The sequence below is a fragment of the Herpailurus yagouaroundi genome, unplaced genomic scaffold (genome assembly GCF_014898765.1).
Source record: "Herpailurus yagouaroundi ecotype Mexico unplaced genomic scaffold, PumYag 29, whole genome shotgun sequence".
NCBI classification, from domain to species: Eukaryota; Metazoa; Chordata; class Mammalia; order Carnivora; family Felidae; genus Herpailurus; species Herpailurus yagouaroundi.
Window position 1 is genome coordinate 94,204,267 of NW_024412377.1, and position 27,025 is coordinate 94,231,291.

At 38.3% G+C, this 27,025-nt stretch overlaps 2 protein-coding genes across 3 annotated transcripts in view; one reads left to right on the forward strand and one right to left on the reverse strand.

Moving 5' to 3' along the window:
* LOC121013650 (V-type proton ATPase subunit S1-like protein) overlaps positions 1-21,782 on the reverse strand; it is a 39,552-nt gene extending 17,770 nt beyond the window's left edge. Inside the window, exons 1-2 of one of the 2 annotated variants that reach the window (XM_040449391.1) lie at positions 21,541-21,782; positions 18,051-18,362 (exon numbers count right to left, since the gene is read on the reverse strand). Coding sequence is in view for 1 of the 2 variants with exons in the window: in XM_040449384.1 (XP_040305318.1) it covers positions 5,084-5,178 (95 nt within the window). In the remaining variant the exon portion in view is untranslated. Of the gene's footprint in view, positions 1-5,083; positions 5,230-18,050; positions 18,363-21,540 lie in introns of those variants that run through there. The other variant, XM_040449384.1, reaches the window with a different exon arrangement.
* A 107-nt stretch (positions 21,783-21,889) lies between these two features.
* On the forward strand, positions 21,890-23,790 carry RPS23 (ribosomal protein S23). The gene is made up of 4 exons (XM_040449468.1): positions 21,890-22,124; positions 22,574-22,733; positions 23,353-23,473; positions 23,599-23,790. Exons 1-4 carry the CDS (start codon positions 21,905-21,907, stop codon positions 23,743-23,745), a joined length of 648 nt encoding a protein of 215 aa, XP_040305402.1. The 5' UTR covers positions 21,890-21,904; the 3' UTR covers positions 23,746-23,790.
* The last annotated feature ends 3,235 nt before the right edge of the window (positions 23,791-27,025 follow it).

Genomic DNA, 27,025 nt, shown 5'->3' on the forward strand with positions numbered 1-27,025 from the left:
TAGTATAGGAGAGTGCAGATTAAGCTCTATACTTAAGAGACTGCTAAGACCTATATGTATATACGATATTACATAAACTTAATATATTTACAATTAGGGATATATTACATATCATTATCCATATGTAAAACATAATTTTAGCTAAAGAGTTACTAAATCTGTATCACAGTAAAGTGCTTTAAAATGAATTACACGGAACCAATTACAAACTGAATGTACCATTCTCTTGGTAATACAGTCTCTATTAACTAATGAGAATTTCTAAAGAGGACAAATAACTGACCATGATATGTACTCATTGCTATTAATAAATTCATGCATATATACAACTTTTTCTCACTTTATCAAGTTTACTGAGGTATAATTTAAGTACAATAAACTACATTCACTCAGTGTGTACAATATGGTAAGTTTGAGCATATGCATACCACCATAATAAAGGTACAGAATATTTACATCACACAAAAGTTTCCCTATGCACTTTTGCAGGAAAGAGATGTTCCCTCCATTCTCAGCCACAGGAAAACTAAAGACTTGGTGTCACTTTAGATTAGTTTGCATTTTCTAAAATTATGAATAGAATAATACATATTCTTTAGTGTTTGGCTTTTTTCAATCTCAACACAATGACAGGGATTCATTGATGTTACATATGTCAATATTTCATTCCCTTTTATTACTGAAAAATATTTCATTGTATGGATATACCACATTTTGTTTGTCTGAGCATCCACCAATGGACAGATTTCAATGAAAGTAATAATGTAAATAATAATATATTGGAGGGCTGGAGGGGATAAAGAAAGAAAGGTGAGGGAAGTGTTGGAGACTAAAACTTTGTCAATAGTAATTGGAAGTTGTTAGATAATGTCTAAAATGTATTATTTGAGAAATCCACTATGCATATTTTAATACTGTGGTAGTATGGTGGAGTGTATGATTGTTCCCAACTCCCTGGAAACAATCCCAGAGATGTATATATCCCTGCCCTTGGCCATATACCTTGCAGCACCTCCCTGTAGGTGGAGAAGATTCCCTGCCCCAGAGTTAAGTCTTGGCTATGCATCTTGGTTGAGACAGTGGCATATGAATGGAAGCAATAGTGTGCCAATTCTCTAGAAATTTTCAGAGGTATTGCATGTGTCTGCCACCTCTTGCCCTTTCCTTCTGCCATGACAATGGCATGCCCAAATAGGGGTGCTCTTTCAATCTAGGTCTTGGAATGACAAGACATGGGAAACAGCTAGAGCAGGGCTATGACAGCCCACCTGTAGCTATCAACATGTAATATGAGTGAGAAATAAATGTTTGAGATCATGAGATTCTGGAAAGCTGGAGTTGTTTGTTACTAAAGATAAACTGACTAAATTTGTCTGATTTAGTCTTTTTAAAAAGATCCCTTCCTTTAAAAATTTATAAACTTGTATTCTGATTTATAGTAACTCTCATTTGAGTAGGGTTAGCATGAATCAGTCCTCTGAGCCCAATTACACCTAGGACCATTAAGAAATTTAATTTCCTGTAAATTTACTTTAATTTTCCAATCAGTAATCATGTAACCACAATACACATGTGCTTTAGCTAAAAGATTTCTATCTTACCTAAACTCCAAACTCTGTAGTGAAAGTTACAAAGTAACTGAATATGTGAAAGAAACACTAATACCCAGGCAATACTGCTTAAAGAGCTTCAAGCTTTCCAATAACATCATCATACACAAACAGACTTTAAAATTTAACTTGAATCTCATTGATCAAAAAATCATATATCATGATACAGGGTTAAGTACTCAATCTTAAAATGTCTTAACGAACAAAAACTGAAAATTCTGAGATATAGTTTACCTAAATGAGATAAAAATGTATTAAGTCATTGTTACCAAGTCACTCGGTTCTCGTCCCAGATGCATCAAAGAACTGGAGACCCAAGACCAGACTGGGGAGATAGAGTTTACTGAGTAGATCCATATAGTACACTTTCAAGAGTGAAAGCGGACCAGAGCCGGAGCAAGACTGGCAATGGCACCAAGAAGCCCTAGCTGCATCCTTTTAAGCCTGCTTTCTGCACATGTAAGTTTGGCTTTGATTGACACTTTAAAAAAATGTTTATTTTTGAGATAGAGAATGGGAGAGAGCAGGGGGTGGGCAGAAAGTAGGGGGACAGAAGATCCCAAGCAGACCCCATGCTGACAGCAGTGAGCTGACGTGGGCTTCGAACTCACAAACCATGAGATCAGGACCTGAGCTGAAGTCCAAGGCTCAACAAACTGAGCCACTCAGGTACCCCTGATTGACATTTTTGATTGACCGCTGGTGGTTATATCGTATTTTGGCTTCTGCACATGCACCTACCCATGATGCATTCTGTGATAATTGTACTTATTTATGTATTGTATATTTATGAGTGTGTAACGAGTTTTTGTTCTGGCCTTAAAGGTTCTAAGGGGCAAGTTACACCTTTTGTGCTCATGCTCAGCGCTTCAAAGTCCCCTTATGGCTTTTGAGCCAGCACTGTGGCTAGGCCTTTGCTGTTGTGTTTAGCCCTTAGACTTGGCTCTGAATTTGGTGTTAACCCTCAGGGGTGGCTTGGAAGGTGTGGCCAGCATCTGCTCTACCTCTCCTAGCTCATGCCTAACTAACTGCCTAACAATTTGTAAATACAGTATCTGGTTTGCAAAACAGCTTAATATTCCTGAATAAAAGTATATGAATGAAGGAAGGAAGGAATGCATGGATGGATGGATAGATGAATGGATAAGCTACCATACTGATAATATGCTTGGCCTGACACTTTGCTCTACTCATTAAGAATTTCCATGTGTTCGCAAATGAAAAACTTTTAGAAGACAACACAGGCTTATTTTCATTTTGATGAATCTATGGTCGTGAATATACAATAACACTGCTATACTTCTTTTTTAAAATGACTGTAATTTAGATATGCCTTTCCCATACCCATAAGACTAAATTAATCAGGATTTATGGGATACCATAATCTCAACTAAAGATAAAATCTGCATGCATTTTCACATCACTACATAATCTCTTAACTAAAATAAGAGCTAAAGAACTACTGGTTAAAGTTACCTATGTGAATAAATTGAGAAATGCTGGTTAAAAAGAAATTTAAAAAATAAAAAAAATAAAAAACCTACACTGTCTCTAAAATATTCAGATCCTTGTCCAGTAAAAGAGATCTCTGCAATACCTTTGAAAAGTAATCAAGAACCCTAAGTTTGTGGTGAGTGGCTGGTGCCATATTTTTGATACAGCAGGTAGTCCATCATGAGGCTGCCAAGAACGCCTTCATGAAAGTGAAGGTGAAGCAGCCCCATCATGGTTCTATTCAGGATGAAGACCACATTCCCACCATGACCTCTAAGGCCCTGAAAGACCTGCTAACTGTGCTCCCCTCATCTGACCTATTCCCCTGACTGTTCTAGCCAGACTAGCTTTCTTTTGTCGAGTTCCTTGAATGCTTCATCTTCCTTTCTTCTCTCATAAAAGTTTTAGCCTTGTTATTCCCTCTACCTGAAATGTTCTCTATCCTCCCCTTCCCCCTACCTCCTGGTAGTATCCTCCACATACTGCAGATCACAGCTTAAATGTCACTTCCTTAAGAACACTATTCTTACCATCTCAGAGCAGTTCAGATCCCCCTATTTATATGTGCTCATAGCCTCCCATACTTTTCTTTCACAACATGACTCACATTTGATTAGTGAGAGAACCTCCCCCACTAGACTTAAAGCTCCATGAAGGCAGGGGCTCTATCTGTTTTACCCACCACTGTAGACCCAGAACCTGGCACAGTGCCTAGCTATTTAAAAGCACCAAGTGTTAAAAATATATGTGTAAGGGAAGAGTGGTGACTCCTAGTCTCTCTTAAGCTCAGGAAACAAGTACTAAGCTTAAAATACAATCAACCTTCCTAGAGATGTAAGAACCTTGAATTGACCCATAGGACTGAAAGGTATTTTAAATTTCAGATCCATGATTTGAAAGACATTCATAAAACAGCAAGTGTTGTTTCTTTCATAATGAATTAATATGCTATATTTTTAGATTCAAATGATCATTGATTAATGTGATTTCTAGGATCCCTTCTGAAGCTAAGATTATTTAAACCTAATAAATTTGCTTCAGAAACAGAATTGGGACTTTACAGTACTTGCTGTACATTTTACCAGTGTAATATAGAAATCAGTCATTTCTGTATAAACAAGGTAAGGAAACATTACTAAGCTTTAACAATCTAATGAGTACAGGTCACCTATTATTTGAAAATGAACTTAAAGCACTGATTTACAAACAATGGGGAAAACGAACAGAAAATGCCTGTACTTCTAGTTTTTATTAGCTGGTGACAAAGATTCCTTAACACAAGTTCTGGCAGACCACCCTGAGTGGCAGTTCACACTAAATTCCCTGATGTATTTGTTGGGATGGCACATAATAAGCAATTAGGAGATTTGACATAAGTTAACTGCTATTCAGATTCTGAATATTCTCCCTTATATATAAATCTCTATAGTTTCCCTTATATGGTATGGAAAGAGCCAAAGGGACAAAGGAAACAGAAATAGAAATTTTGCTTGTTAATTTTAAACGGTATGTAATCCAAACAATTACCATCTCCTACCAGCTAAAATGATTCAACACCTTTTCTTTGAAGGACAGGTTATATATTTCTGAGGTTTTTAAATTCTTCCTTGTTCTATTCTCTCATAATAATGGCAGGAGAAAACCACGAAATCAACATTTACTTGTAAGTGTAAAAGAAACCTGAACACTGATTTGAGTTATTTTCTCATAGATACATACTTTGATACACAATACAAATATTTCTTATGCATTTTGAATAACTCTTGCCTCTTATAATAAAGATTATATTTTCATCTCTTATTTATAAATTCTGGTTCAATGATTTTATTAGCTACTGAATGATCTAATCTAATATATCCAATTTGAATTATAAACAAATATAGCTATGCAACAATAAAAAGAAATTACAGAACCATCTAGTTCCACACTTGCATCGAAGTTAACAGATGCAGTGAATTTAAAAATGTGCAATTACTCACCTTACATTCTTCCTGGCAAGTATCTGGTCAAAAGTTACAGAAAATCCCATACATAAAAAAATGAGTGAAAAAATAAACAAGATTTTTCTTCCCATCAAGAAATTAATCAGTTTCTTCTAACCAAGCACATCTCCTAATTCATAAATGCAAACAGGGCAGAGGCAGTACTTTCCATGCCTTGTGACTGACAACATATTCAACCAATAAAAAAACCACGTTCCCAGGATGTATTATGTGGGGGAGAGGGTGGAGGGAGGGTCCTGATACTGCTTAATTTAGAGTATAGAGTGAAATCAGTGGGTCTATTTAAGATGTTTGCTTTTTCATGAAAAATTATTGGGGAGCAGATTTTCAATTAACCTCTTTTCAGAAACTGGCATTGCTTTGATACTCTAACTCTTAATAAGAATCTCATACTGCTTTTCAGGTAGCTATTAAATTGCCCTCAAAAAATCTATATGATATACATTATTACATGTATTTTTCAGGTGTATAAGTGAGTAAAAATCTCTGAAACTTATCTAATTTTACACGTGTCCTAGTTCACAGTGTACTGTTAAATTCATGATTCTCCATGTGCTGAGAGATATGGAAGGTAATGGTAAAGAGCACTGACTATGGAGTCAGACAGCCCTCAAGTGCATTCCCAGCTCCAGTTTCCTCATATGCTGAGTGGGAACAAAAGTACTTAACTCAAAGAATTGTTGTGAAGATATACTGAGGTCCTAAATAGACAAATCTATCTTGGGAAAGAACAAAGCTGGATGTATCACACATCCTATTTAAAAATACATTGCAAAGCTACAGTAATTAAAATGGTACAGTACTGCCATTAGAAACTGACATAAAGACCAACAGAACAGAATACAGCACCTAGAAACAGATTCACACATACAGTTAACTGCTCTTCAGCAAGGGTGCCAAGAACACACAATGGGAAAAGGACAAATGATGCTGGGAAAACTGGATATCCACATGCAAAAAATGAAATTAGGGCCTGATTTCACCACCAGACAGAAAAATCAACTCAAAACAGATTAAAGACTTAAAACCTAGATGAAACCACAGGGCAAATCTTCATGACACTGGTCTTGGCAATGATTTCATGGATATGATACCAAAGCACAGACAATGAAAGCAAAAATAGACAAGCAGAACTACATCAGAATAAAAATCTTCTGTACAGCAAAGGAAACCATCAACAGAGTGAAAGGCAACTCACAGAATGGGAGAAGATATTTGCAAAACATATATCTGATAAATCATTACTTTCCAAAATATTTGAGGTACTCTTACAACTCAGTAGCGGAAACAACACAAATAACCCAACCTAAAAATGGGCTTGAATAGACAGTTCTCCAACGATGACATACAGATGGCCAACATCATATAAAAAGGTGCTCAATGTCACTAATCATCAGGGAAATGCAAATCAAAACCACAAAGAGATATGACTTAATGCCTGTCAGGATGTGGAAACAACCAAAGTACCTGCTGATGGCTGAATGGATAAGGAATATGGAGTATATACAAACAACAGAATATTATGCAGCCTTTAAAAAAAGGAAATTCTGTAATATGTAACAACATGGATGAACTTTGAGGACATTATTATAAGTGAAAGAAGCCAGTCACAAATACTACATGATTCCATTTTCATGAGGGTTCTAGAACAGGCAAATTCATAGAAAGCAAAGACTGAATGGTGGTTACCAGGGGCTGGAGGTTGAGGAGGAAGAAATAGGTAGTTGCTAATCAACAGGCATAAAGTTTCAGTTAAGCAAGATTAATAAATTCTAGAGATCTGCTGTACAAGATTATACCTATAGTTAACAATACTGTATTATACACTTTAAAAATTTGTTACGAGGGTGGATCTCACGTTAAATGTTCTTACTACAATAAAATAAAATTTTAAATAAATAATACAATAGATGAAAGCCTTTCCTTATTTCAATGCCTGGCTAAATAGAGAATATCTAGAGGTGCCTGGCTCAGTCAGTTGAGCATCTAACTCTTGATTTCAGCTCAGGTCATGATCCCAGAGTCATGGGATTGAGCCCCGCCTAGGAGCTTGAGATTTCTCTCTCTCTCTCTCTCTCTCTCTCTCTCTGTGTGTGTGTCCCTCTTCCCAACTTGCCCGCTCTCTCCCTCTCTCTCTCTCTCTAAAATTAAAAAAAAAAAAAAAAGAATATCTATGGTTATTCTTTCCTTGCCAGCCTCCACTTCCACTCCCTTGCCACCTAAAAAACATGCAAAAACACAAACCAAGAACAAAATCCCTAAGAGTTGTTTTACATTTTAAAAAATACAATTAAAATGCCACAATAAAGAAAATCTTCCAAAATGAACATGTCAGCATTTTCGGCACTTAAGAACCGTGATCACTTTAATGGCAAAGTACTGGTAGCTGAAAGGCATCATATTTTAAGTGACACTTCAGGGATGATGGATTATAGGAAAGCTGGGGACTTGACCCTGAGGACATGTACTTTGTACACACACCATCCTCTAACATGGCTCTAGGAAGCCCTATAGAGAAGTGAAGAGGAGATGAACACACAACTAGGGATGGGGAAGGGGGATGGAGAAATAAGGAAGATGCTAAGAAATATTATAAAACAGAAGAGGTCATCACCATCAATGTGTCCTTTCCATGCTCATCTTATTTCTACTTCCCATATTTCCTTTTCTTCTCTGTTCTTTCACTCTGACCAACTTCCACTCCCTACCTCTCCTTTCACCTTCCTGTCTTTTTCCTGATTTTGTGGAATTTCTGGTAGTAAGATGGGCCTGGACAGGAGGAGTTTAGTCGTAGGCAGGCTGGCCAAATAATACATAGGACACCCGGTAACAGGTGAATTTCAAATAAACAATAAATAATTTTAATAAGTATGTTCCATGCAATATTTGGATATGCTGTATTAAAAAATCATTTGTTGTTTATCTGAAATTAAATTTAACTGGACATCTTGCATTTTTATTTGCTAAATCAGGCAATCCTAGTCTTAGGGCTCTGCTACTCAACTCTGAACATGCATACAAATCACATGAGATTTTGTTAAAATGCAAATTCTGATCCAGTCTGGGGTGGGGCATGAGCTTCTTTGTTTCTAACAAGTTTCCACATGATGCTGATGCTGCTTGTCTGTGAGGAGCAAGGACCTAGAATAGCACTCTTCAACAGAAATATAATGAGAGCTATGTATATAATTTAAAATTTTCTAGTAGCCACACTGAAAGAAGCACAAACAGGTGAGATTCATTTTAATAATATATTTTCTTTAGCCTAATATATCTATAATACTATTTCAAACATAAAAATTAATAAGATATTTTACCTTCCTTTTCTGCTCTAAGTCTGAAACCTGGTATACAATTTACATTTATACACATCTCAATTCGAACTAACCAAAATTTCCAGTGGTTAGTAACCACATGTGGCTAACGGTGATCGTACTGGCCAGTGCAAGTGTAATACATTGCCTCCAGCTGCCACAGCAATAGCTCCTAGTCTCCCATGGCAGCAGCAGTAGGGTCTGATCCCAGTGCTCCTCAGATCCCTGGTCAGGGGAAGGTAAGAGGCCAAGCCCATGAAGACCCCTGTACTGTGATAATAATGGTTCAGTTAACACTCAAGAGACCATAGTGTTACCTCCTTGGTGCTTACCATGTAAGTTATATTTCCAGTTATATTTTCAGGTGCACAAATGTATACACAATTTTTATTTTTAAATCAAGTTTCATTTCAATATATTTTATGTCTTGATTCCTAAATTTTTAACACAGCATTCCTTCTGTTGTTGAAATTTTCCTCCACTTGGTGAAGACTATTTAAGGTAGAATAATTAGTAGCTAGTAGGTTTCACACATGTATTTTAAAATAGAAGTCACACTTAAGATGTGATTGTCAGAGAATAGCTCATCTGTAACGTTAGAAAAGCAATGATAAAAATGTTAATGTGATAATTTGCAGGCTGCAAGGCACTAAGATATCACCTGCTTGGCATTGTACCTTCCCCGCTGATATGGCTGAAGGGTCCTTGTCCAGAACTGTGAAGGGTCTGACATTTTACCCAACTGATAAGCTAACAAGTCAGCTTGTTAGTTTCATGGATTCTGGCAGAAGACACAAGACTCCAGGGCCAGAGACAAAGAAGTTTATTACTCACCACATAGCAAGGAGCATAAGCATCAGTATATTGTGACAATACCCCTTGCCCATAGAGCAATACATCTAGGCCCACATGGACGTTTGTACACACAATGGGTTTCATTTCATGAGACAAATCCTGAGTTTCCAAGGCTGTAAGTAAACCTGCCCTTTGTAAGAGGAAGACACTATTTCTACCTATCAAGGCTGTTCACTATACATGCATCCTAAAGATAATCCAAAACAAAATGCAGTTTTGGATCCTAAAGATAATCCAAAACAAAACGCATTCTAATATTTGCCTGAAGGAACATCGAGCATTTGCCAGACCACAGTTTCTATTCATCCAAATGCTCTTAAACCAAAAATCACTTTAGTCAAATGTTCAAATCAATTATAGTAGTCTTTGCTAAGTTTGCAAACTGATACAAAATCTAAATCCATCCACCTCCTACAGTCTTGCATGGCCTGGCCCTTGCTGGTCTCTCTTGCTTCATTTTATGCTAACCTTTCTCCCGACCATGCTCCAGGACACTGGCTTAGATTCAGCTTTTTTCAACACCCTCCACATGCCAACATTTTTACACCTCAGTGACTGTACACATTGTTCCTTCTGTGGAGATTACCTCATCCCCTCCTAACTCTCCCTGCATTCTGTTCACCCTCATCATAACATATATCACATTTGTACTGAGATATTTACTTTCTTGTTACCTATCTATGGTGTGTTTCTTCACCAGAAGGCCTGCTCCATGGCAGTAGGGACTGCATCTAATTAACTGATACACCTAGAGTCTAAGGTGCTGCTGGTCCAAGATGATGCTCAATAAGATGTATAGAGTAATGAATAAGCCCAGCAAAAATGTCACATAATTAATTCTCACTTTGTGCACATGGTTGTGACTCCCAGAGCCTGACTATCTAGGCAACCATAACTAGAAAATCAACTAATTCAAGTATTTAATCAAATTCAGTAGCTTGAAATGCAAATATACAAAACCCAAGTTACATCAGTTCATTAGCAAAATACCAGAGTAGTACTTCTTGCTCTGTATAAGGGAGTGTGACTCTGTAATGGTTAATACATGTCAACTTGACTGGGATACAACGTGCCCAAATATTTTGCTAAACATTATCTGGCCTTGTCTCTGACAGTGTTTCTAAATGAGATTAATATTTGTATCAGTAGACTGAGTGAACTGCCTTCCCTAATGTGAGTGGGCCTCATCCAATCCACTGAAGGTCTGAGTAAAATAAAAACGTGGAGTAAGGGAGTTTTTACTTTCTCTACTTGTCTTGGAGCAGAGAATTCAGTGTTCTCCTGCCTTCACATTTCCTAGGAATGGAGCTATACCATTGGCTCTCCTGGGTCTCTAGCTTGCTGACAACAGATATTGGGATATCTCAGCCTCCATAATTGCACGAACCAATTCCTATAACAAATCACGTATAGGATTACTTTCATATATATATATATATATATATATATATATATATATATATATACATATATATATGTATATATATATACACACACACACATATATACACAAACATACACATATATATGAATTTCATATATATACATACACATATATACATTCTATTCATATACATATATATGTGTGTGTGTGTGTGTGTGTGTGTGTGTGTGTGTGTGTATAATTTTTCTGGAAAATCCAGACTAATGCAGACTCTTCATTAAATTCAGAGTCCAACTGTTGCCATGATTTCTACTAATTTTCATCAAATCAACTTCTGAGTTGATTAGAATCAGATTAGTAAGTGAAATACTTATAAGTGCTTTTGATTTAAAATGTTAATTTGTCTTACTTTTGATTCCCCATTGACTTCTTGGAACATAAGTGATATACCAAATTAGTGGCATATATTTCTCTTCTTGGATCTCAAGCTTCACTGAAACAATAGTCCTGCTCTTTCATAAATTTGTCCATTAGACAAATATTGATTGCCATATGCTACCTGCCAGGAATACAAGATAAACAGGACACTGTCCTGATCCCCATGAGACTAGTAGCTCAGTGATGTGCAGAAATGTAAACAAATAATTGCTGGAGTAAACACCTTAGGGATGCTTCACATAGCAAACCAATGACATCCACTGATATTGGCCACAACTCCACTCCAGGCAATGGCTGATAAGGACTGGAGGAAGGCAGTTATTTAATAGACTAGAGACAAGAGATGAGACATAACTCTTTTGAAAAGCTGAAGCAGCTTTCCAGTTCTTGACTCTACTTTCTTATGAGGTCAGTGTGTATCTCTTGGTGCTGAAGTGTGTGAGTTATCCCAGTGTCCTCCCAATAACTTGGCTTTTGGTCTTAACACAGCTTGGAATGGGTTTCCGTTACTTATAGTGCAAAGGAAACTTTATTGGAAGTGTTTGCTAAGTACTAAATTTACTGTGATAATTAGAGGCATGGACTAGGAAGGGAGGTCTAAGTGTTAAGAAGGACCTAACAGACCTGGGTTCTAAGGAGGAGAAGGCCTCCACCACTTGAAAAATGCTCTCACCAGGAAGACGCAGGACCCACCTTGACGGAGATAGGGTTTTAATTCACTAAGTAAAACTCATATTGAAAATATGTGCCATTTTGATGTTGCCATATACTTCAGGCCATCATTTATAATAGGCACAAAATAGATTCTTTGGACAAAAATTAACCAGCACACTTAGTTTCTAAGAGAGTATAGTATACAACCACCTGGTACAAATCCAAAATGTTTTCTGCTAAATTAGTTAATATAAATTTATAAATTTATAAATTTTAACTGAAAACCTATCTGAGTAAATTTTAGATATTCACTGGCACATAAGCGCATTATTCCATACTATGAAAAATGATATCCATGGTGGGGTTCTTGTTTAAGATGGTAATATTCTAAGATCTTGAACTTCTTTCCTCCCACAGACATGCTGAGTGTACCACTACATATGAAACAATTTCCTATTAAAAAACTTAAAGCCTGGCTGAGTCATGGTTACACATCAGGCAAATGAAAAGAAAACCAAATCAAAGTGGGTAGGAAAAGCTGGGACACAATTTCACCATAGACCCTACCACAGGTGTGGCAACCCACAATCAGGAGGGAACTCAAACCCAGAGCTTCCTCCTGAGTGGTAAAGAGTTCAAAGTCCACATCAGACACCTCAACTTTTAAGATATGTACTTGAGAGATGAGCCCCCAAAACATCTAATTTTGAAAACCAACGGGGTTCCTGTTTGAGATCCACAAGACAGCAGCGATCTAAGAAATGTCTCTTAAACGGCCCTCTCACTTGGACTGACTCACTTCAGGGCCCCTGGCTCAGAGGCAGCTGATCACCTCCGAACTTAAAATGAAGGAGGCTCACCTGCTTATATTAAAACCTCGACGTGAGGGGCAGGCATCTGCTTTGATACACACATCTCTCTATGTTTATATATATTTGTTGATGGAAGGTTTTTAACTATGATGGATAAATGGATAAAGAAAATATGGTATATTTATATGGAATATTATATAGCCATAAAAATAGTGAAATCTTTCCATTTGCAGAAACAGGGATAGACCTCAAGGGCATTAAGCTAAGTGAAATAAGTCATAGAAAGACAAATGTATATGGAATCTAAAACACAAAACAACCAAATTCATAGATACAGAGAACAGATTAGTGATTGCAAGGGGCAATGGGTAGTGGAGGATGGGGAAAATGGGTAAATTGTGTTGTTTGGGTTTTTTAGTTTCAATAAATATAATAAAAAATCCTTTAAAAATGAAAAAGACCATATCTATGAACTGGTTTCAAATTCATTCATTTGGATTATCTTAATAATCAGTAATGGCTGTGGCACCCAGGTGGCTCAGTCAGTTAAGCATCTGACTCGTGATTTCGGCTCAGGTCATGATCTCACGGTTTGTGAGATGGAGCTCCGAGGTGGGCTCCTTACTGTCAGCTTGAGATTCTCTCTCCCTATCTCTCTGCCTCTCCCCTGCTTGTGCGCTCTCTCTCTCGCTCTCTCTCTCTCTCTCTCTCTCTCTCAAAATAAATAAACACATAATTGTTGTAGACTCTAAGTCTAAAGTTCTTTTTTGTCTAGCAAAAGAGTGGGACGCAGGATTGAAAGCGAGAGATGGCTAATGTCCGGGAAAAGACAAGAGCCCCAAATAAGAGTCCTTTGCCCGTTTTTATTAGGATCAGAAGGCTTACAAACATGGCGATGGACGTGCACAAAGGGACAATGAATCTGTGATCATTAATTTGTGGACATGAGGGAAAGGGAGTCTTGAGGATATTTGTGGTTAGGGGTTTGGGTTAATACCAAACAAACCCCGGGAGCTGGGCAGTCAGGAGGAAGGTTGTTTACAGCGGACATGAGGCAGCAGCTCTGTTTATCTTAGCTAGCCTAGAGGATGAGACAGATAGGGGAGTAACCTCAGGGTTGACAAGGCACCTTTTCTTTTGTTAACCATCTCCACTCTGGGCTGCTTTGCCTGCAGCATAGTGGTCCATAGTCTAATTCACCAATTTACCTAACCTGGCCCTACTGTCCTGTGAAAGCAGCTTTTCTGCTATAGTACTAAATTGGGAGTGCTTCCACCCTGAATATCTAATCTTGTTTATCTCATATACCTATGTATTGGGCACCTTTGCATGGTTTCTATTTCAGGCCTTTGCCTCTCCCTCTTTATTTTGGGGGCTCTGCACCCCTTCTCTATTTTGGGGTGCCTTTGCACCTCCCTATTCCTAGAACCTTTATGCCTCCCTATTATCAGGGTGTCTTTACACCCCCCTATTCTTGGGGTGCCAACCTGATTTTCCCAAACTCGGGTGTGAGCATTTTATAGCTTTGTATTTCTTTATGCCTTGTTAACCCATTGGTGTAAGCCCTGGGGATTCCTAAGCTTATCCCCCACAAATAATACATACATACATACATACATACATATGAACAAAGAAGCTCTTAACAATCAGTACGGACTGCTAGAACCAACAAAAAGTAGTATCAGTGGAAAAATTACTCTTGTCCTTTTCTTCCCTCATTTCTTTTCTTCCTCCCTTCCTCTAGCTCCTCACTCCTTTTTCTCTCTTGTTATTTGTTCTTTCAGTTTAAGGGGTGGTGGGGGGGAATCCTGTTTTATCTTATTTAAAGTCCTTTAAGCAATAAAGTCTTAGTGATATAAAATGCACATTTACTTTTATAGGAGTTTTTATATTTATATTATAATAACTTATATATTACACTTAAGTAATCTAGAAATAGTCCTAATGAAATTTCATTTTACTGGGGAATGCGAAGCTGACTCCCCATCACCAAAGATCAACTGGTCTTCAGTGAACTCACAGAGAACACAGATCTGGCCCACCTGACAGACTCTTTAAACCTCTCCAGGGAATGAGATTCTAAAACTTAATATTCTAATGAGTAAAAGAAATTTTCTTTTCCTAGTGAGAGAAATGATCCTTTAATGTTTCTTACAACTCAAAGGTCTCTGCTGAAATAAAAGTCTATTTTCTTTTGTTTTGTTCTCAGCCAAGTTAGAGAATACCTGGGGAATAACTTCCAATATGCAGAGTAAAATAACTCCCTTCCAGGAACTTCACAAAGGACATCAAAGAGCAGTGTTGTCAATTCCCCCTTACCCTCTTACCCAGAGGTTTAATTATAATAACAAGATTTTAAAGACCAGGCCTGATTACTGTTAAGATTATATGATAACACACACAATCTTTCTTTAGTTCCACCTTGAAATAGATAGGAGAACAAATATTAACTGCACCAAAAGTAGTTAGAATGAGAGGATAAGAAATCTCATTCATTTTGGATAAGAGAAAAATTGCATTTAATAATTTAATCAGGAAAAATGAAGCACTCAACATTCATCACTAGTAGTTACACAGAGCAAGTAATCATTGGTCTTATTCTTACTGCTTCTTCTTTGTCACTTAAAGCTGTTATTTCAACTTGTCACATTTCCATAGCAACTAATACCTCAATTTTTATAGTTAAAACACTTGGAATCATTTCTAACTATTCTAAATGCTCCAATATATTGTTAAAACCCTTGGCTGCTCTTCCTAAAAAGCCAACTTCTCTCTCATATGGTACAAAGAATCAGCATCACCCTTGACCTAAATAAACCTCATCAACTGATCTAATTTTTGAAGACCAATCTTTTTTCTTAGTTGGGAGGGTGGAGGGACTCCGAGATAAGTCAAATAATGATATCTTTCTGCCCCACCTGAGTGCTACACCAGCTGAGAAATAAAACAAGGGGTAAGACAAATGGAGACCAAAACACCACCTTCATTACTGTGAAGGGCCAAGATGCCAAAATTTAGTGCAGGAGCAAAATTAACTGAAACTGAACCCCTCCCCACAGAAGCCAGATATGACTGCCTGTCACGTCAGCAGTGGGTTCTCAACAGGGAAGAGAGGGCTGGTGCAGAAGAAATGGGAAAGGTCTATTCCAAGGGGAGGCTGGGTCTCAAAAAGGAAAGAAGGGCTGAACATACCCAGACAATTTTTCCTAATTAACCACAGATGTCATCCTTAGCTGGCATGGAATGAGTAAACTGGCAGAGAAATAAGGAGTTACATTAACTTAACTCCTTCTACTTGCAAGGGAATACTAGAAAAGGGAAATACTTACTCTTTTTCTTGCCCTACTCCTCCAACATTTCAAGAACTACTAAACACCATTCTTTCACAACAAAGTGCCTATCAGTTTGCACATACCTCTGGTAACCTACAGATAGCAGGTTGCAATTTATAAGAATACTGTAATCTTAAGAATTGCACCTCTTATTTTTCCCGATATTTTTCTGGCTAGAAAATTGTTTTTCACCATTGTGTGCCTTATTTACTTAACATGCATTAACATTTTTTCTGAACTACTTAAAAGTCAAAATTTTACTTTATAACTAATCTGAAAACCAACAAACATGCTATAGTTAACTTAAGTCTTAATTTCCTCTTTGTAAAATGGTGTTAATAATAACACTTACCACACAGGTGTTGTTTTGAAGATTAAAACAAATTAGGCATGTGAAGTCCTATGCCTGGCACCTAAATAGTGCTCAATACCTATTAGAGATGGTGGTGGTGGTGATGTCATGATTTCACTCTTCCATCACGGTTTAAGTCCAAATTATATTCAGAATTTTATGAAATCTTCTCATCTCCAATGCTATTTCCTACAATCTCTTATCTGTGCTATTTCATCAGCCCCCTCCTTGGATAAACCGACTCCTCTCTTGCCCCTTCATAGTGCCCTTCTATAGCAAGCACAGTGATTTTTTTAAAAAGTACATCAGATCTTGTAACTCTGTTACTTGAAGCCCTCCAATGGCTTCTCATTGTACCCAGAATAAAGTCCAAACTCCTTATCAGGGCCTACAAGTTGGACTTGAGCTGGCCCTGTCCAACTCTCTAACCTCATCTTCCTCTATTATCCTGCTGACTGTCTATGCTTCAGCCATGGTAGCCTTCTTTCTTTCCCTCTAATTCCTCAAGCTGATTCTTATTCAGGGGGCCTTTTTAAGAAATTTAGGCCCAAGGTTGAGGAAAATTCTTTCCATTTCCAGGCTTCAAATTAAGTAATAAGCTCTTTCTTTATCAGAAAATGAAAAACTCAAAGCTCCAAAAACAAAAATTAAATCATTTTTTTCTTCTCTTAGCTCTAGTAACCAAAAGCTTTCATTCATAACACACTCTGACCATTGGTTCATGCCTTGTTACTTGCTTTTCATAATAATATAATAATTAAACACAATACCTAAAATAAACCATAACCCAACATCCAACTATGACCTTCCCACATCCGCCCTCACCTCTCATCACTATTATCACCCTGAATACAGAACACAGAAGACCTGAACAGCACTGTCAACCACTTTGGGCCAATGAACATTTATAAAACATTTTTCCCAACATCAGCATAAAATACTTTCTTTTCAAGGTTATAAGAAAAATTCACCAAGAGTGATTATATTCTGGGCTATAAAGCAAACTACAACAAAAATTTTGTTAAAGTTCTTAGACCATAATGGAATTACACTAGAAATGAGCAACACAGATATTTGGAAAATCTCCACATATCTGGAAATTAAGAAACATAATTCTAAATAATCCATTGTTCAAAATTAGTAAATGTTTTGAATTGAATTAAAACTAAAATGTAACCTATCAAAACTCAAGGCATGCATCAAGCAGTGCTTAGATATTTATACCATTAAATACACAGAAAAGAACAAAAGTCTCAAATCAATAACCTAAGCTTTCACTTTGAAAAAACTGGAAAAAGAAGAGCAAATTTAAATCCAAAGCAAGCAGAAGAAAGTAAACAATACAGACAAGGCCAGAAATCAATGAAATTAAAAACAGAGAAACAGAAAATCAGTTAAAGCAAAAGCTGGTTCTTTGAACAGATTAACAAGATTAAAAAACTTTTAGCTGACCAAAAATGGAGTGGGAAGACACAGCTACCAGTGTCAGGAATGCAAGACGAGACATCACTACGCATCTACAGATATTAAAAGAATTATAAAGGAATATTATTAACAACTTTATGGCCATACATTAGACAACTAAGGCAAAATGAACACTTTCCTTGAAAGGTACACAACCAAAACTCACTCAAAAAGAAATAAATAACCCGTATAGTATTATACTTCCTAATGAAGACCTCCCAACAACATATATTTTTATAACATTCTTATGTTAATGAGTAATAGAAAGTCTGAACAGCTTTACGTAGTAATTATTAAAACTGAGATGAAATAGACAAAGTCTTAGAAAACTGACTTACCAGATATGAATCAAGAAGAAATTGCAGTTCTATGAATGGTTCATTAATTATTAAAGCAATTTAGTCTGTATTTAATATCTTCCCACAAAGGAAACACCACATCCAGATGGCTTTGCAGCATGTTTTACTAAACCTTCAGGTACAGAGCATCCCAACTTTAGATGAACACTTCCTGTAAATATCAATTCAATTTGTAACTTCTTTTTGCTTTCTTTCAGGTGTTTTTGTGGAGCACAGTTTCTTAATATGGTCAAATTAGCCATTCATTTCTTCTTATCCTGCGTAGTTCATGAAGATATTCACCTTTGTTACCTATGAAGAAATTAAAAAATTTGTTGTTGACATGTAGGCCCTCAATCTGTCTGGGGGTGATTTTTGTTTTCAGCCTGACATGGTGATCTAATTTAATGTAAGTAACCAGTTTTTGTGCAACTCCACCAGTCCTTCCTTTATACATTGATCTGACATCTAGCTCTGTTATTTAATAATATTCTATACATAGGAGTCTCTTGCTCGCCTCTCTATTCTGTTCATTGGTCAATTTATCTACTTCTGTACTAAAACTGCACTATCTTATGTAACTTCATAGAAAATTCTCATATCTGGTAGGGCCAGGTCTTCAGAAGTGTTCTGACTATTCCTAGCTCTTAACTCTTCCAGCTTCAATCTCATGGTTCACTATGATCCTTGCCTTGCAAACACTCTGAACTCCTTTGCCCTTCCTCTGTCACATTCACCTGACTAGACCACACTCCCAGTCCTATTACCCAGCTCTCAACCTACTAAGTCACCATATTGAGTGTGAAGAAAACACAAAACCTAATCCCCAGTGTGATGTTATTAGTAGATCGGTTGTTTGGGAGCTGATTAGGTCATAAGGGTGGAGTCTTCATGAATGAGATTAAGGCCCTTATAAAAGGACCCCAATATGTCAATTATATCTCAATAAAACTGGAAAAATATGCAAACAAATAAAACAGACCTCCCCGCCCCGAGAGCTACATTCGCCCTTCTGCTATTTGAGGTTATATTAAAAAGGGATGGATCAAGAAATGAGCTCTCACTAGATATCAAATCTTCCAGCATCTTGATCTTGGATTTCCCAATCTCCAAAACTGTAAGAAATAAATTTCTGTCATTTATAAGCCACCCAGTCTATAGTATTTCTTTAGATACCAAATCTGCCAGCACCTTTATCTTGGACTTCCCAATCTCCAGAACTGTAAGAAATAAATTTCTGTTATTTTATAAGTCACTCAGCCTATAGCATTTCATTATAGTAGCCTGAAACGACTAAGGCACTATCCCTCAGTATAACAGGTATAATAAAAGTGTTTACATTTTAGTGTTATTAGAATTAAGTAAGTTAATAAATATAAGTCACCTAAAACAGTATGTGGCACATAGTATTATTTAATACTAGTAGTGTTATTCTAGATGATGATTTCATACTCTATCCTCTCTCCTCTAATGTCTTTTCCCTACTCTTTCTCTGTACTGATAACCTTAGTGGTTTCATTAAGGAAACAGCAATCAAAAGAGAAGTTCCACATTTTCCCACCAACAAATCTTCCAATTTACTTGTAGTGGTGCCCCTATAGTCTGCCTTCTCTATTACTATAGATAAATTGTTATTATTCCTAAGGTCAATTCCTCCACTTGGGGACCCTTCTAGTTTCCCCCAAGGACTTGTTCACGCAATTATCCCCTTTCTCTAATGAACTATCCATTTTTCTTCTCTATTGGAACAATCTCCTACAAAAATGTCATACAGTCTGCCATCTTAAACAAACTCATCCTCACTCCACATCCTCCTTCAGACAGAACCCCTTTTCTCTGCACATTATAGAAATATGCTCTCCAAAAATATGTCAATAACTTCTGTCTACACTATTTTATTTCCCGTATTGTCTTGGCTCCAATCCAGATCAGGCTTACATCTTTGCAACTCCATGGGAACCCCACTTAACAAAATCACTAAAATCCTCCACATTGCCAAATGCATGACAATTCTCAGTCCTCATCTTACTTTCCTTTCACACTTGCTCACTTCTACTTAACTTGGCTTTGATGAGAGTACAGAATCGGCCACTCTTCAGGCTATTTTGCTTCACCTCCCTTTTGTATCCTAAGTTTTAATGTGCCCAAGGCTCAGGTCTCCAACCTTTCTCTGTTCTAACTACAGTCATTCCCTAAGTGATAATACTTATGGCTATGGCTTTCAATACTGTCTATTCACTCACTGATAATTCCCTTGAACTCCCCCACATATATCCAACTACCTACCTCCCATACCTACCTAGAGGTCCAAAAGGCATCTCAAACTGACACATCGATAACTGAACTCTTAATTTCCCCTTCTAAATCTGTTCCTCTCCCAAAATATCCCACTTAATAAAGAACACCACAAATCACCCAGTTGCTCAGGTTGAAAATCATAATTCCTCTCTGACATCCTACAGTCTTCAGCAAATCTGGCCGGCTCAACCATCAGTGTATCAAATCCAACACTTTTTACACACCTTCACTGACAGTCCAAGCTATCATTACATGTCTCAACTGGACTATTATAACACCCTCCCAGATGGTCTCACAGATTCATCTCTTACAGTTTTTTTTATAAGTGATCCTATATTTTTATAGGATCAAACCTGTAATATCCTATCATTACTCCCCTGCTCAAAACTTTTCAATGGCATTCAGTCACACAAAGAGTAAACAAAGCCTTTACCAGGATCTACAGGCTTCACAATTTCCTGTGCACCTTAGATCTCATCCAGTGCCACACTAGTCCTCACTCACTGAGTTCCCCCTCCTTGATTCTTCAGTTCTGAAAAAGTGCCCCCTCTCATTCTCCTCATTGAGAGCCCCTTTTCCTGAATGCTCCACCCCATATACTTTGTCTAACTGGTTCCTTTTCTTTAGGATCTCAGTTCACATGTAATGTCCACAGAGATGGCTTCTTAAACCCATTCCAGAGTAGCCACCCCCATCCCCAAGTCACCACCACCTGACGAACTTTATATCCTCTAGAACACTTATCAGTATTTAAAACTTTCCCACTTAGGAGTGCCTGGGTGGCTCAGTCGTTTAAGCACCTATTTGGGCTCAGGCAATGATCTAAGGATTCCTAATATCACGATGGTGGTGGGGGCTTCCGGCTCACAGCACGGAGCCTGGTTGGGATTCACTCTCTCTCCCTCTGCTCCTCTCCCGCATCTCTCCCTCTCTCTCTCAAAAACTCTCTCAAAAAAATAATAAACTGCAAAAAAAACTTCCCCATTTATCTTTAAATACACTTATATATTATTTCTGCCTTCTTGTACCTAGAAAATAATTTTTTTAAGAACAGATAACTCTCCTGTACTAATGCCTGGCACGAAGAAAACAACTTTAAGAATAGTTGTCTAATGAACCAACATCCCAGAGATCTCTCAAATCTATTTCATTCTACAGGAGAACCTTAAGTTTAAAAAGTTAAATGAATCACCTAAAATGGCATCAGTTAAGTGACAGGTTTTGTTTTAAGGCTTGGTCTACTTCCAAATGTCGGTTTTACAATACATGGCTTCACTGATTTTTTTTTTTTTTCCAATTTACGATGCTGCTTGAGTAGGGTTTAAAGCTCAGAGATCTAACTTTCCAAACCACAAGCGTTAAGGCCTCCATTCTACCACAAACAGCCACAAACCAGGTACCTCCCTTTAGTCCGACTCAACTCCACTAAATCCCGCCCCTTCCTGGGTTTGCCAAGAGCGCCGGCGCCTCCAGGGAGTCTCCATGCAAAGAGTTCTGGGATTGGTAGTCCACTTTCCTTCTGTCTCCAGCCTTGACATAAAACGAAATAAACAGCAATGCAAGTTAGGTGGTTCAAAATTTCCCACAAACTGAATAAAACTCAGATTCTGGAAAGTGGTGCAAACTTGTCATTTTCAAAGGGTGCCAGCTTCGGATCAGGCACCGCGCAGACAGTTGCTTGGGTCCTTGGCTGGGCGGAGCTTGTTCGCAGTGGCTTGTGGCTCCTTCCTGTGCGCTTTCCCTCTTTTGCTCGGGCCCGTGGTGCTGGCAGGATGGGTGAGCTGTCCGGGTTTGGGCTGAGGGGCCTGCAAGCTGAACTCGGGGGCTCGGGGACGGGCGGGAGAATAGAGACAGAACGGTGAGGACGCTACCGGAAGGCCCGCTGGGGAAGGCCGGGGAAGCGCTGCTGTGGCACGCACATGGTCGGGTGCGGAAGGAGCCCATGCGGCGCGGAGCCCGCGGAGCTCGCCTTACGACCGGCCTTGGGTAGCCGGTGCCGCTCTGGAACTTGACAAGGGGCTCATTCCTTTGGGAAAACGCACCAATCGGAGTACTTGTGTTCACCCTTTGTTGCTCCGAGGGATCCTTTGAGGTTGAGGTTTAGACCATGTGCTACATTGTAATGAAAGAGCCTATTGGCTTGTAGTCCAGGTGAGGCTAGGGTTTTAGAAGATGTAAAATGACTGGAGTGCTTGCGGAAGAACTCATAGGATTTTGAATTTTAGGCAAGTGTCGTGGTCTTCGTACTGCCAGGAAGCTCCGTAGCCACCGACGAGATCAGAAGTGGCATGATAAACAGTATAAGAAAGCCCATTTGGGCACAGCCCTGAAGGCCAACCCTTTTGGAGGCGCGTCCCATGCGAAAGGAATTGTGCTGGAAAAAGTGTAAGTGAAAGTCCACACTTGTTCTTCAAGGTTTCTTTTACTATGGTAACGCGAACCAAATACATCTGAAGTTGTTAATTTTAGATACAAATTCTAAAGTGTTTGGGTAGAATATTTGTCTGGAAGTTGGTAACTTAGGGCTTAGGGGTTGGGTAACTAAGGGTTTTGAATCTCTTAGGGATGGCATTGGAGGGGGGCGGGTAGTAACAAGGGACGAGCTGTCTTAAGAAATTGCCACTCAACCATTTTATTCTTAGCAATCACATCTTTCTAGTTGGGACAATTAAGGTAAAGAGAAGTTTCTTGCCTGAGGTTGCAAATCTGAGGTTGAGCTGCATGAAGGTTGACTTTACAAAATGATAATTTTTAAGGCACTAATCAATGCACTGCCAGTCAGTAGTCTTTGTATCTCTTATTTTTGATTCATATTTTTTACAACTGGTAAGGGCCCAGAGATTTTCCCTGAGGGAAAGCTTGGTTGAAATCACAGGAGTTAACCAATTTAGGATTAGACCGACTAGGTGGAAAGAGCATAATGTCTAATGAATTCTCTGCCTAACAAACTAAAATGTATGCCTTCTCAGAAAGGCACCTCACTGCTGTGCTCTTTATGTTTTAGAGGGGTTGAAGCCAAACAGCCAAATTCTGCCATCAGGAAGTGTGTCAGGGTCCAGCTGATCAAGAATGGCAAGAAAATCACCGCCTTTGTACCCAATGATGGTTGTTTGAATTTTATTGAGGTAAGTGTTTTAGTCTGCTCTTGCTTCTGTTTCTGAGATGGTTTTGCCCGGTTTTTTTATATGAAGAACGCGTATTTTTAATGATTGCCACTCACACCAGAAGTAAACTGTTGATTTTATTCCAGGAAAACGATGAAGTTCTGGTTGCTGGATTTGGTCGCAAAGGTCATGCTGTTGGTGACATTCCTGGAGTTCGCTTTAAGGTCGTCAAAGTAGCCAATGTCTCTCTTTTGGCCTTATACAAAGGCAAGAAGGAAAGACCAAGATCTTAAGTTTTGATGATGAAAACGTGACAATAAATTTTCATATACCAAAAATATGTTTTGTGTCTTATTTTCTTTAGTACAGAGATGCAGTGTATACCTTTCCATTTAAGGAGAATGGGAATACCATTAATTCAGGATTCTCTACAGTAAATGGGATTCATAGTTTTTTCTACTCTATGGAATAAATGTACAGTGTTCCTGTATAGAGAGAGGGCTTCAAAAACTAACTGCACTTAAAGCAGGAATCATGTTGGGAAACCCTAGCAGTGTACTTTCTGAGATCCATCTGCCTGGGGACCCAGTATGATAAACGCCCTCAAGTTGCTCCCTGCTCTGGTGTTTGAGTATCTAAAGGTTCACGATCCGTGTTGTAATTCTGTTTATGACAGCAAGAAAGGCACTAGATGATTGAGTGGAAGTGTATGCCTGGCAAATTGAGACAGAAGAAAAACTTGTTTGGGGCTCCTGGGTGGCTCAGTTGAGCATCTGACTCTTGATTTCAGCTCAGGTCATGGGATCGAGCCCTACATTGCATCAACCTCCACACTGAGCATGGAGCCTGCTTAAGATTTTCTCTAAAAATAATTGTAAAAATCAAAGGAAAAAAGCAAGAATGTTGAACTATAGAATGATTAACCTCAGTGTTCTTTGTACTGACTGTCAGTAACTGATAGTTTGACCTTGAGGTTTATTTCATGGCACAAAGTAGAAGTGATCAGTTAGAAATGATCTAGAAGGATTGTAGCTTGATAATTGAAGCTGGGTATTGGGTTCGTGGGACTTTTTTGTCCATTCTTTCGGATTTTTATTCCGGTATAGTTAACATACAGTGTTCTCTTAATTTCAGGTGTACAGTCTAATGATTCAACACTTCCATACATTACCTGGTGCTCCTCACAAATGGACTCCTTAATCCCTATCACTTCACCTATTCTACCCCCTACTTCCTGTGGTAACCATTAGTTTGTTTTCAGTAGTTAAGAGTTTTTGGAGTTTTTTTCTTGCAGCATGGTGCAGTCTGTTAAGCAGCCAACTTCAGCTCAGGTCATGGATCTCACAGTTTATGGTTTGAGCCCCAGGTCAGACTCCGCTGACAGCTCAGCCTGGAGCCTGATTCGGATTCTGTATCTCCCTCTCTGTCCCTTCCTCTTGCGCTCGCTCTTTCTCTCTCTCAAAAGTTTGTTTCTTGGTAGTGTCTTTAACTCTTGTTTCAAAATTTCCATAGGAGAAAAATAATAAAATCTGTCTAAAATGAAGCTTATTAGCTTTCTCAAATTTTATTGGAGGAACTGCTGTTGGCAGCATTAGTAAATGTGAATTAATTTGCTCTTTGAATATAGCCTAGTGTTAGGTTATGTTTAGGATCTTGGAAAATGAGAATTCTTTGGCTTTCAATTTCCCATAAGACCAAAACCATGGTCCTTTCCACAGTATAGCAGATCGGTGTTTTGTCTGGTCCTTTCCTCCTCCAGCAGCAATGAACTCTGCCTTGCTCAAACTTGAATTTCCCAGGCAGTTTCAGGAGACCCCTCACATTCCACCTGCTGCTTCAACCATCTCAGACCTCCTTGATTTCCAAATACATCACACATCACACTTGTGTTTATGCTTGTCACAAATGATTGTGTGATTTGTGTTTCCACAAGAATGGGGAGTGGCTTTTTTTTTTTTTTTTTTTTACTGAAACACAAAGTCTGACATTTAAATTGTGTAAATTTAATAAGTACACATTAATTTGATACATTTATATGTGGTAATAAGACAAGATGGGCTATCCTTTATTTCTGTTTCAGAGTTTACTAATGTGTGTAGTTGCATAGGTATCCACTAAGTCATTCTCAAAGGCTGACCAGATGCTTTCCAGTTGACATACTGACCCAAGCAGGGAGATCTCTGGGTCTTGTCTACCCGGCCTGAACCACAAGAAGCCACCAAGGGCCACAAGATCTCATCCCTGTGGTCAGGTGCAGTGTAGGGAGCTGGGAGGTGTTGCCTGGCAGTGCAGGAGGGAGGAGGCTTGGGGAAGGTGAGAAGGTGGGTGGCACTGACACCTACCCACCCCTCTGCAGTGTGTCCTTTTTTCTGCCATGTTGAGACCGCGGCCAAGTCTATAGAGAACACACCTGGGAGTTAAGACATTATGTGACAGTGGCTCACTCTTGTCTGCTGGGTGCACCAGGGATGCCTGTCCTATAGCTAAATGACTGACAGACACAAATCCACCTCATGTACCTCAAGCCCCAAGTGTTTGATCTGCTTCCTTAACAACTCCTTCTGCCTCCTGTGTATTTCTCTCACCCATCCCTCACCACCTTGTGACCCATACTGCCCTTCTTCGATCCAGCATGAAGTGTGTGCCTCGTCTGTGCCGCATGTGTAAGCTGTAGGGTGAGAGAAACAAAGCACTCACCTTGGGTGCAAAACTTAAGCAAAATCCCAGCAGATTTTTTTCCTGTAGAAATAGAAAAGCTAATTCTAAAATTTATATGAAAAGGTAAAGGAACTAGAATAGCCAAAACAATACTGAAAATAAAGAATAAAGGGTGGAGGAATCACAAAACTTAGTTTTAAGATTTAATTTATAGCTGCAGTAATCAAGAGGGTGTGGTATTAGAGAAGAGGTAGACACAGATCACTAAAATAGAATCCATTAAAAGACACAGGTAAGACAAACTGATTTTTGACACAGATACAAAAACAATTCAATGGAGGAAGGATAGTTTTTACAGTATACAGTATAGACTTTAATTTGCAAAAAAGAACAGACCTCAACTTAAATTGCACACCTTATACAGAAATTAATTCAAAATGGGTCATAATATATGAGTGTAAAATATGAATGTAAAATATAAAACTAAAACTTGTAGAAGAAAAGCCTTAATGACTTACAGTTAGGTGAAGAGCTCTTAGACAATACATCAAAAGTACATTCCACCAAAAAAAAAATAATACACTGGCCTTTTTCAAAATTAAAAATTTTATTCTGCGAAAGATCTTGTTAAGAGGGTGGAAATACGGAAACACAGGGGCGCCTTGGTGGCTTAGTTAAATGTCCAACTCTTGATTTTGGCTTAGGTCATGATCTTGCGGTCATGAGTTCGAGCCCTGTGTTGGACTCTTCATTGGGCATGGATCCTACCTTAGATTCTCTCTCCTCCATTGTCTGTCCCTCCCCCACTCCCCCACTCCCTCCCTCTCCAAAAAAAGAGAAGAAAAAAAGGGATGAAAATACATATCAGAGACAAGCCAAAAATATTTGCAAATCATATACCCAACAAAAGACTTG

Bases quoted from the DNA above. Each gene is read 5' to 3' on its own strand.
- RPS23 (XM_040449468.1), top strand. From the start codon at position 21,905: ATGCAAGTTAGGTGGTTCAAAATTTCCCACAAACTGAATAAAACTCAG. The intron at 22,125-22,573 runs GTGAGCTGTCCG...TTTGAATTTTAG, and splicing joins CCGTGGTGCTGGCAGGATGG to GCAAGTGTCGTGGTCTTCGT. The intron at 22,734-23,352 runs GTAAGTGAAAGT...TTTATGTTTTAG, and splicing joins GGAATTGTGCTGGAAAAAGT to AGGGGTTGAAGCCAAACAGC.